Below are 12,050 nucleotides of genomic sequence, written 5' to 3'. Positions count from 1 at the left end.
TGTGTAGATTAGGTTCTGGTTTACAGGGATGGGGTGGATGGGGAATGTAAATGGGTAGTGCTCATTCAAAGGGTCGGTGCAGACTCAATGGGCCAAATGGCCTCCTTCTGCACTAGGGATTCTATGATTTACGAAAAGCAACAAGTAAAACAATTTAACAGAGCACGAGCAAATGAAGGTCTGGTTTAGCAATTACGGTCTGTCACAGACCTGCAGGGAATGTAAAACAAGATTAGCATCCTCCCTCCTCACTATTCAAGGCCCCAAACACTCCTTTCAGGTTAAGAAGCATTTCACTTGCAATTGCTTCAATATGGATTATTGGATGCGCTGCTCCCAAGGTGGTCGTCTCTACATTGGGAAGATGAAACGCAGGCTGGGTAACTGCTTTGTGGAACACCTTCGCTCAGTCCGCAAGCATGACCCCAACCTTCCTATTCCATGCCATTTTAACTCCGCACCTTGCTCTCATTCCCACATGTCCATCTGGCCTGTTGCAATGCTCCAGGGAAGCCCAACGTAAACTGGAGGAGCAGCATCTCATCTTCCGATTAAACATGTTACAGCCCTCAGGACTCAACAGTGACTGACTTTTCTCCTGCATCTTAAACCTTGTTTTAAATATCCCATACATTTATTGTCTCAATGCAGACCACCAGCAGGCCATCTGTCTCTTCTTCTTAAGATTTCTACATCTATTGCAATCACTCCCAGCTACAGTTTAATGTCCAACATATTCTCCCTCTCTTTAATTCTGATGAAGAGTCAAATGGACGTGAAACATTAACTCTGCTTTCTCTCCCTGCAGATGCTGCCAGACCTATTGAGTTTTTTCCAGCTTTCTCTGTTCTTGTTTCAGATTCAAGCACCCTCAGAATGTTGCATGTATTAAATAGGATGTAATAATGAGATTGGTTGAGGGATATGTAAAAAACTTCCAAATCTATAATAAAATTCAAAATGAACAAGCATGATGAACGATTATAAAAATGGATAAATAGAGCCTTAAAATGGAAGTGAGGAGGAAAATTATTCTGATTAATGCCTAAAAGGTAATTGGAGGGGATGTTATGGAAAATAGTTTTAAAAAAGTAACACTATTTGGACTGGAAGGATATCGCAGTTAACCATACCAAACGCTGTTGAACACAATCACTCAGAATTGTATAAAGATCATTAGCATAACCTAATCAGTGGTAATCACAGAGCACAATTTGCAGCACTCTATCTTGCCTGTGTCAAACAGTTTTAGCTTCAAGTCCAACATCAAGAACATATAAACTCGGCTGAAGCTGCAGAAAAGTAATGTAGAAATGCCATCCTTTAAATGAGAGTTTAACTATACTTGAAAAGGCTGATTGGGGACCAGAAGATCTCCTAAAATTGGTACGTGAATCAATCCACTAATGAATCTGGCCATTCAATTCATTTTTATTATGTGTGATGGTGATACAGAATTGCTGTTGCATTTGCCCACCCAAGTCATTACGTTTAATTTATATTTGGAAAGCTTTTGAGATGTTTCAATTGCATAATTATATTAGTAAATAATTAGTAATATAACTAATGAGAATAATAATTCTAAATAGATTAGAGAGTACCTATCATGCAATAGTTTAATAGGAATCAGCCAGAATAGACCATGAAGAAGGTTTGTATTCAAGAGCCCCATTAGTTGCTTCCCAGTCTGATAAAGTAAATAATTTCTCATCAGTGTCCAGACCATGAGCACAAAACTTTAAAAAGCAAGTAGAAAGTTAAGCTGCAAAACCAAACAGTAAATTACAATGCAGCAGAGGTTATGTTAAGCTTTTATAATGTACTTCTCCGATCATACTGAGAACTGTTTACTCGTGCTTCAGTAAAGATATTGATGTTTTGAGAAGGTGCAGAGCCCATATGTGAGGCATTGGTGAGGAAGGATTAAAGAAGCTTAATCTACAAGAATGAGGTTAAAGGAACTACTCAATATATTACTTGCAAGTAGGTTACAGTAAAAGATTTTTCAAAAATTGCGAAGAAATCTATCAGATAATGTAAAATCAGATCTATGAGGCATTCCAAATGCAGTTGACTGTTAGACTGAATGAGTTGGTGTACTAGCCGAATAAGCTTCATTGAGCTGGGTGACCTTTTGCCACCCATTTCTGATGTTCTATCCATCTATATGGTGAATATTTGCAAGGAAGTTATTTTAATGTTAGATAATTTAGTATACCAATAGGATAGTGATCTATTTCTCCTTTCAGTTTTGGATTAAAGGAATCTATTCTTCCTTTTCAGTTCTTTAGCATAAAATTGCAACACAAAACATGGGCAATTTATGATAATTTCCCTGAGCTTGAGTGTTGAATGCAACTGGTAGGGTCGAACAACAAGACATTACGAAGATATTTTTGTGATTTTATGACCGATTATTACGATTTAAAAGGATCGCAGAGGATACTGGAAGTCTGCAGAGGGATTTGGACAGGCTAAGTGAATGGGCTAGGGTCTGGCAGATGGAATACAATGTTGACAAATGTGAGGTTATCCATTTTGGTAAGAATAACGGCAAAAGGGATTATTATTTAAATGATAAAAAATTAAAACATGCTGCTGTGCAGAGAGATCTGGGTGTGCTAGTGCATGAGTCGCAGAAAGTTGGTTTTCAGGTGCAACAGGTGATTAAGAAGGCAAATGGAATTTTGTCCTTCATTGCTAGAGGGATGGAGTTTAAGACTAGGGAGGTTATGCTGCATTTGTATAAGGTGTTAGTGAGGCCACACCTGGAGTATTGTGTTCAGTTTTGGTCTCCTTACTTGAGAAAGGACGTACTGGCACTGGAGGGTGTGCAGAGGAGATTCACTAGGTTAATCCCAGAGCTGAAGGGGTTGGATTATGAGGAGAGGTTGAGTAGACTGGGACTGTACTCGTTGGAATTGATCTAATTGAATGGCGGAGCAGGCTCGAGGGGCCAGATGGCCTACTCCTGCTCCTAGTTCTTATGTTCTTATGATCCTATTCTTAAACAAAAAGACAAAAAGGAGTGCGTTTTTTTTTGTTTAACTTGCAGAGAATGAAACATTGTGCATCCCCTCAGTTATTGTTGAGGTATAGCCATGCTTCCTTTCATTAGCCAGCACTGGTATTACATAAAAAGTACAAATTTCCTGAAGTTAAGTGGTCATGATTGTATACCATTTCTAGCTGTTCATTAAGTCCATTAAACTTTGGATAAAAAGCACCTTGTCAAGAAACCATGCTTTTTTTATTATAACATTCATGGTCAGATCACCCTCCTATTGTCTTTGTTTTTCTTCTTTGGCCTTGGACCTTTGGGCCTCTGTGCAAGTCAGAATATAGGGCAGCAGTCAAGGCAGATAAATGAACCAGACCAAATCTGTAGTAGATGGAACATGGGCAGATCAAATTCAGTAAAGTGTAAGGTACTGCAGATTTGGAAGAATACTGAAATCCTATAAGTTGCAAGCCTTAGGGTGAAGTTGAACAGGAGCTGTAAGCAATAATAGATTCAGCACTCAACAGATCCAATCAGAATTTATTAATGAAAGGCAAATTTTGCACTGCTGTCAGCAAGAGGTTCTCCTTGGTGACGAACACCCTGCAAAACAGTCCATTGCAGGTATGCTTGGGCAAAAATGTGTGCAATTATTTTAAGAAAAGGTTGCATGCAGTGTGGGGGGAATAAACCTTTCTAGGTAGTTAAGATAGACTGAATGAATGAAGTTCCTCAAATATTTATAGAAACAGAAAATAAGAACAGGAGTAGGCTCCTGCTCCGCCATTCGTTGTGATCATGGTTAATCCTCAATCTCAATATCATACACCAGCACTTTCCTCATACTCCTTGACCCTTTTGATATCTAGAAATCTATCTTTTTTTCTTAAATATATTCAGTGACTTGGTCTCCACTGCTTTGTGTGGTACAGAATTCCACAGGATCACCACCCTCTGAGTGAAGAACGTTCTCACCTCGGTGACCTCTTGCTCTTGACCCTCCCCGCCAGAGGAAACATCATTATTGTGATCTGGCAAAACATCCAGAGCAGAAACATGAGTTTATTGGTAGAGATATGCAATAATATAAAATATTTAAAACTGCTATCTTGAATGTAAGATAGTCCAGAGAGGACAGCACAATCTTTAAATGAGACTAGCTGTTGTGGAAAATAATTAATCTCTCATTTTATGACATTAAATGGAAGTTTGACTATGTTTATGAATTGTTTGACAAATGTTAAATTAAAATTTGATTTCCAAATGTTAAAAATAATTGTTTTGCAAGGTTTGAAATTCAGTAATCTGACTTGGATTTTTCTCTAGCAGGCCGCCTCCAAGCCCATCGGGGTCCATGAGTGTTGCAGCTGGCCACGTTCAGTACCATTCCATCCCAGTTTATGAAATGAAATTTCCAGACCTCTGTGTTTATTAGCCACTGTTACTGTTTGGAATATCTCAAGGAAACAAATAATGAAGCATGTCATTCAAAGAGCAAAACTCCCTGGGAGGCATAAGTTTTCCATTGAGTATATTATGTCTCAGAATAGAGACAAGTGGAACAATTTCTCTGAATAAGGTGAAATTATTAGGGCTAGTTGAACTGAAGGTCACTGTGATATGTTATAGTCCTTTAGTAAGTATAATGTGCAAGGGGCTGAGTATCATGTAGTAGAGTAAAGCAGAAGTTTATTACTTGTTTGAGGAGGCAAAGGCCATAATGTTTATACTTGGCAAGAGGTCCAAATAGATAGTGGAGTGATCATTAATATTCACAACAGTGAAATTAGTTATGACCAAAACTATGCATGGCTTTTGTGTTTTTCTTTTAGAAATAGAAATATATGCAGAAAAAAATGGACCTCATCAACACAACTGAACTAGCTTAAGGTTTTACCTGTATCACGTTCCTGTTAATTAGAACTATTTTTAGTGACATTTGTAATTTTTCTTCAGCATTCCAAATTTGTCTTGTTGAAAAACTTGGTGGATAATTTCTGATTGTAATCATTTGTCTGAGCCAATAGTATTGAGCAAGAGATGGAGCAAATCGGGTTTAAGTTGATCAGAGCTGTCCTCGTGCACATGAAAACTGGATGGATTAATCACCTTTGTTACTACCTAAGAAATTGATCTAGATCACTGGTTTTCAGAATCTACACAACTGTTTGTCCTTACTGTATAAATATGCACACTATGATCTAGCAGCAAAATAGTACATAAATCAGTTGGCCTAAAGCATCAATAGACCGATTTCCAATATCCATAGAGACACCTCGTCACAATTCAGCTGACCATGTTTGAGACTTAGATATCTTACTAATATTTCACTCCAGTAATTTTGACTAATATTTCACTCCAGTAATTTGGAGTGTAAACATTGAGGAGGTATTGCTGTCTTTTTACAATTTTAATTTTGAACTCACTGCAAAACGAGCTTGGTCATGCCCAACTGGACAAATGACACTTGTTGGCAATTTTCTCCCTCCACTCCTTTAACATTCATGCCGTTTCTCAATTCCGCAAATCTTTCCAGACCAAGAGGACTGGCTGGATTACTGTTTCTAGTCGCGTTAACTCCACACAGCTGCTGAAAGTGTATTAGAGTGAGCTGCTGTGAGAGAGCGCTGATGTCCTAGGGCTATGAATGAGACCTCTTCACCAAAACACTACTCTGTGTACACCATTGGTCACTGCTTTGCTTCACTGTGGTTAGTTTTGGCTTTGAGGAATTGATGTTAAAATTAAACATCAATAAAGCATGAAAAACAGTAACTAGGTTTCTAATAATTGGTTAGTATTGAGGCAAATTTTTTTAATCAAGCCTGCACATTTTAGATGCTATCTATGCTGGGTGAAATAGCTAAAATAATGCACAAGTCGAGATTCCATTTGATTCTGCCCTACTCTAGGTCCTGTTCTCAAAAAGATACAGCTGATAATGTTATTGTTACCTCAGTTACATATGAAAATGTTCAACATTGTAATATTGTTCAGTAGTGAAGACATTTTGTGTACGCTTTAGTAATTGACAATGAAGGATAATATAGGCAGCAAATCCAGCCATGTTTAAAATGCACATGCATGTTCTGTTTTTAAGAATGTCCACTTAGCTAACTTGGTTTTTTTTTTTTGAAACTTTCTAAATTCACTATTTAAAATTGGTAAAAACAAAATAGGTGGCCCATATGGAAAATCTTTACACTGGACCAATCTGAATATGGTTGTAATTACTTGTCATTAAGAAGTGCAAGTTAAATTGTGAATGGAATTCTGTATGTAATAACACTGTCCTTTTATTAATTTAATGACAAGACATTTAAATGTAGTTGAATAGAAATGACCAATACCATACAAATCAGCTTCTGTTTTTTTGGGTTCTATGGAAATGTTATTTTCACTCGTACCAAATTTTAAAGGGATTGTTGTTCGAAAGTAGTGGTAGAATTATATTTGTTTTAAAATGTTGCTGTTATGATTTTATTTTCCTGCAATTACGATCAGATTGGACAATTAGAATCCTTTCATTTGATTTTGTTCAACTTTCAGTAGTTTTACATGTAATTCAAAACTTCATATGCATTTGAAAATATTGGGTAGGTCACTATCCGATTTTAACTTAAATTTAATTCATATGTTAACAGTGTTATGGGACAAATCTTTTCACTCACCAATGTTTTTTTTTAAACCAAATAAATAGCAAATTCTAAATGCTATGCCGGAAGATGCAGTCTCCTATGGTCTCGATTGTTAATGTGAACAGCAGTTTGTTTGGATTGGTGAAAATCAATTCATTTCATAAATTGAATGTTTTGAGCACTTTTTAAATGACTATTTGTTGTCCTTTAAAGTTATGGTGATTTTTGTGGTGCATCAACAAAATATTTGTGAAGTTCTGCCATAAATTCTGTATTGTGATCTGTTTGTGCTGCCACAACACTTCAAAGCTAGTTGTCTTCTAAGCACAGCCTACACTACGACCAGATGTGCATAAACAATTTTGTCAGTTATGTAAATCCTACGTATGTGAAGTATGATGTTTTCAGGATAATGTTTCATATGTTGGGTACATTTTTTGTCTGCAAAACATTGGCGTCTATGTACAGTTTTTGTCACCCTCCAGAAAAACTAAAAGTTTAATGTGAAGTGTTTGGTGCACAAATGCAAAGGGAAAAATAAACATCTTCATTGTTAAATTCTTTGGTTTTATTTTTCTCAAATCACTGAAGACACATACATGTTCGGCAATAAAGCACCATTAACATTCAGAATATTTTTGTTAGTCGCAAACTGTGAAATGTCTGTTGCCAAATCTTTCTTTATATATTCCAGAGTTACTGCAACTTTTGAAAATGTATGGTTCAATTTTTCTTAGCCCACACAGTCAACTCGCTTTCTTCCACCAGGATATTTATGTGACTCAGGCTGATTTCTGCATGTCTTCTGCCCAAAAATCAAGAGGAAATTGAAGCATAGAATCATGGAAAAGTATCAGCACAGAGGATGCCATTCGGCCCATCTTGTCCATCCCAGCCCAAGGGCACCCAGGTACCCTTTCTAATCCCACCGTGCTGCACCCTGTCCATAGCCCTGTAGCTTACAGCACTTAAGGTGCCGATCCAGGTATTTTGTAAAAGAGTTTAATGTCTGCCTCCACCACCAACTCAGGCAGCGAATTCCAAATACCCACTACCCTCCATTTAAAAAAAAGTTTTTCCTTGTGTCCCCTTCTGCCACTTCTCTGGAATCTATGTCCTCTGGTTCTAGAATTTTCCACCAAGGGAAACAATTTTATCCTGTTCACTCTATCGCCTCTCCTCATTATTTGGTAAACCTCAATCAAGTCACGCCTCGGCCTTCTTTGTTCCAAGGAAATTAACCACAACCTATCTAATCTCTGCACGTAGCTACACTTTTCTAGCCCGGGCAACTTTCTTGTAAACCCCCTCTGCACAGGAAGAAGCAATTACGTCCTTCCTGTAATGTGATGACCAGAATTGCACACACTACTCCAGTTGTGGCCTCACCGGTGTTGTATACAATTCGAACGTTGTATCCTTTTATATTCGATACCTCTGTCGATGAAGGAGAACATTCCATATGCCTTCTTTACAACCTTGTGTACCTGAACTGCTGCCTTTCGGGATCTATATACCTGTACGCCAAAATCTCTCACTTCATCTACATCTCAGTATTTTTCCATTTATTGTCTACTCGGTATAACTGTTTGACCTCCCTAAATGCATGACCTCTCACTTCTCGGTGTTAAAATCCATCTGCCACTTTACCGCCCAGTCCACCAACCCATCTATATCATTTTGAAGGTTTTTGCTATCCTCTACACTGTCCACTGGTCGGCCAATCTTGTGTCGTCTGCAAATTTCCCAATCGTGCCCCCACGTTCATGTCCAAATCGTTAATATATAACACAAATAATAAGGGTCCCAAGATCGAGCCCTATGGAACACCATTTGAAACAACTTTCCACTCATAAGGGCATCCATCGACCGTTACCATTGCTTCCTGTTACTAAGCCAACTTTTTATCCAGTTTGCCACATTACCCTGTATCCATTGGGCTTTACCTTTTGACCAATCTACAATGTGGGACCTTGTCAAACGCCTTGTTAAACACCACATCCACTGCACTACTTTCATCAACCCTTCTTGTCACTGTTGCTCGTTTTCGATCCCAACAGCATCGCCAATACTGTTGCTAATATTAATGTTGGTGAACCACAAGCCTTCCCTTATACCGATCAAATGACCACACAACCAGTTAGTTCAAAAGATGGTTTATTTACCTACATAAGAGTTATCTCGACGTGCAAACACAATATCTACTACGAGTTAAACTACACCTATCAGCTACAATAACCTATACTTAACTTCAGGGTGACCGGCACTGTGCAAATGTGACTCCCTCTTTTTTTTTTTAAATACCATTTTGGAGAGACAAGAAATGTTCATTTTTAAAGTACAGGGACTCTCTCAGCTTGTGGTCGATGCGGGGAGTGGGCGGACAATTTCTCCGACCAGTCGTTTCTTCAATCACAACCATGGGAGGTTGAGGCTTATCTTAACCAGTCGAATTTCAGGACGGCCAGTTGTATAGAGTTTCGTCCCAGGGTTCTGAGGTAGTTCGCGTGTAGCAGCGTATATAGCAACCAATTGTGTCATATGTGTAAATAGGTGGGGAGCGACCAGGGGGTTGCGGAAGGTAAAGGAAAGAAGGGGTGAGCGTACAGAACGTGGCAAAATGCATTCTTTAACCCACAATCAAAGGGAGAGTAGAGAAGGTGAAACTAAGGCCTGTCAAAGGCAGTGCAGAGTGTAAACCATTCCAGAGCGTATGAAGTGACGGGAACATGAGGTGCGTGTGGCCGCTGCGGGATAAGAATGGGTGGAATCCCTGGGTGGGGCGGGGGTTAGTGCCGTTACTCCATTACCCGAGCTTAACTGACTGTATGAATTTGGGGTCCTCAGGTAGGGCGGGGACCAGTGCCGTTACTCCCTACCTGGGTGGACGGTAAGAGTTTGTAGTCGTGTGGAAACTTGTCATAAAGACTGTGAGAACAGTGATCTGTTTTCAGACAAACTTGTGCCTTTAACTGACATTGGGTATCGTGCCCTCGAATCAGAAGAGTAATTTTGTGTCGGGCGACATGAATTAAAACCATGTAGTAGGAAAAAGGCAGGCAGGCTCCATCAGAACTTGGACACCTTAATACTTAGGCGGTGTCTCTTTCTCATCATCTGGACACCTCAGGGTTCTGTACCAAACAGCATTGTAAAAGCATTACCAAAACGAGAGTCCGTATCTGAATCGTCACCATCTCCCAGTTGCCAGACTCGTGTCTGCCGTTTCTGTGCCATGGCCGCGCGGGCCGTCGGATAATCCGAATCGTTGTGCCTTACTAGTCTGCAAGAGTTGTCGCGGTACCAAAAAGGGCTCGTTTGTCGTGAGGCGGTGGGAGTGGAGGGCAAGTTACTGTGGTTGGGCGGTGGCTGGGGGAGGGCATATAGGGGGTCAAAGATATCTAATTTGTGGTTCCGGGGGCTGGGGTGACTGGGGGCAGTGAGATCGCGCCAGTGTTCAAGGATAGTAAACAAATCCGGGAGGCTCTCGCTGTCATCGGAGTCAAGTTCAAGGTGAAAGTCTGTACCTGTGGGCGGAGACAAGGGATAAATGTCGGCATGGCTGGGGGAGGGTTGACATTGGGGTCGGACTAGGTTGTCGATGGGCGGGGCATAATCGTCTCCTACTGCCAGGGATGTGGTGGGAGTGACTACATTGTGATCAGTAGACTTTGAGTTGGTTGATGTGGAACCAACCAGTTTTATCGTTGTGGTACGTTATCTTGTACACGGAGGGGCTCACTTTGTCAGAAATTGAGTAAGGTCCTGCAAATTTGGGGGAGAGGAAAGAACTGGGGTTGTAAAGTGAAACCATTACTTGCTGACCGACTGTACTCTATGGGGTGGATGGTTTTGTCAAAGCAGGCTTTACTCTGCTTCCTTCTAGCGCCTAATCGGACAGCTGCAGCGAGTTGTGCCGCTTTAATGTTATCTGTAACCTGTTGGACTGCTTTTTCGTGGGTGAGGGCGGTTACTGTGGGGCTTGTCAAATCGAGGCCTAATAAATATTCAATACCCTTCATGGGCCGTCCGATCATGAGAATGTGGGGGGGGGGGGTGAAACCTGTGGAACTAGAAACGGTGTTCTGAATAAACATGAGAGCAAATGGGAGGACCGTGTCCCACGTGGTATTGTTCTGTTGCACCATCTTCCTAATGGTCGCTTTTAAAGTTAGGTTCATTCTCTCGACAATGCCACTGGACTGGAGGTGATATGCTATATGGAATTTTTTTGCCTGATCCCAAATATTGTTAAAACATTTTGCATTACTCTGCTGCTGAAGTGGGAACCTTGGTCTGACTCTGCTGCGGGGGAGACCCCAGCGTGTGAATATCTGTTGGGTCAAAACCTTAGCGGTGGCCTTTGCTGTGTTGTCCGTGAGGGAAATGTTTCTACCCATTTAGTAAAGGTGTCGATTACAACCAGCACGTACTTGAAACCATTTCTGCAAGGGGAAAGGGGGCCAATGTAATCGAGTTGCAAATTTGTCCAAGGGCCATTCACAGATCGGGTGTGACGTAATTGTTCTTTCTTTGAGCAACGTTCGGGATTGTTCTGTGCACAGATAAGGCAATTCTCGACATAATGGGTTACATTGGTTTTTAAATCAGCCCACCAACACATTAAGGTCTTAAACGGGCAATAGTATTGTCTATCCCCTGATGTCAGTGTCCGTCATTAAATTGGTAAATGAGCTGATTTCTGTCCTGGGTGGGGACCACATAAATTCCGTTTTTTAAAACTATGCCGTCCTGTACAGTCATTGCATGCTTCCATTTATCGTAGGGGGCTGGGAAGTTGCTGTCTAAAACCTGTTTGAGAGTGTCATCTGCTTTTTGGGCTTGAGATAGATCCTCAATATTGGTCTGAGAAACCTGGACTGAGTGTATCGGTTCGCTTTCGGTTGGCTGCCAGAAGTGACCATGGCATGATCCTGCTTTTGCTAAGGCGTCTGCCTTTACATTACCGGGTGGGGAGGAGCGATGATGGCTTCTTACTTTAAAACCGTTTGTGCGGTCTGAGGCTATCCTGAGAATATGCTTTAACAACGTGGCAGAGGGTAGGGGTTTTCCATCGGCTGAAACAAAACCTCGAGATTCCCACGGGTAGGAATTCTGTTAAACTGTTGCACACATACAGGCTGTCCGAGTGTATGGGTACAGGGGTTGGTACAGGGGTTGGAAAAGAGTCAGGGTGCTGAATTACATAGGCTATGGCTGTGAGTTCTGCTGCTTGTGAACCTAGGTGGCCGGGCAATTTTCAAGAGATCTCTTCTAGTGGGTGTCCCTGCGCGTCTTCTCTGTAAATTCCACAATCAGTAATCCTAACTCCATTTTAGATTGTGGAGGAACCGTCTACATACATTTTTAAAGCATCCTCTGTGGCTTGGGAATTCTGTGTCTTACTGCCT

At 40.6% G+C, this 12,050-nt stretch overlaps 1 protein-coding gene across 6 annotated transcripts in view; it reads left to right on the top strand.

Moving 5' to 3' along the window:
• efr3a (EFR3 homolog A (S. cerevisiae)) overlaps nt 1-7,197 on the top strand; it is a 235,163-nt gene extending 227,966 nt beyond the window's left edge. For 5 of the 6 annotated variants that reach the window (XM_072467858.1, XM_072467854.1, XM_072467859.1 and 2 more), the window contains one exon: nt 4,328-7,197. In XM_072467858.1, the coding sequence (XP_072323959.1) occupies nt 4,328-4,436 (109 nt within the window). In that variant the 3' untranslated portion in view covers nt 4,437-7,197. The remainder of the gene's footprint in view (nt 1-4,327) is intronic. The other variant, XM_072467857.1, reaches the window with a different exon arrangement.
• Nucleotides 7,198-12,050: the final 4,853 nt, after the last annotated feature.

Source organism: Scyliorhinus torazame, chromosome 11 (genome assembly GCF_047496885.1).
Source record: "Scyliorhinus torazame isolate Kashiwa2021f chromosome 11, sScyTor2.1, whole genome shotgun sequence".
NCBI lineage: Eukaryota > Metazoa > Chordata > Chondrichthyes > Carcharhiniformes > Scyliorhinidae > Scyliorhinus > Scyliorhinus torazame.
This window is presented reverse-complemented; position numbering and strand designations above follow the sequence as displayed.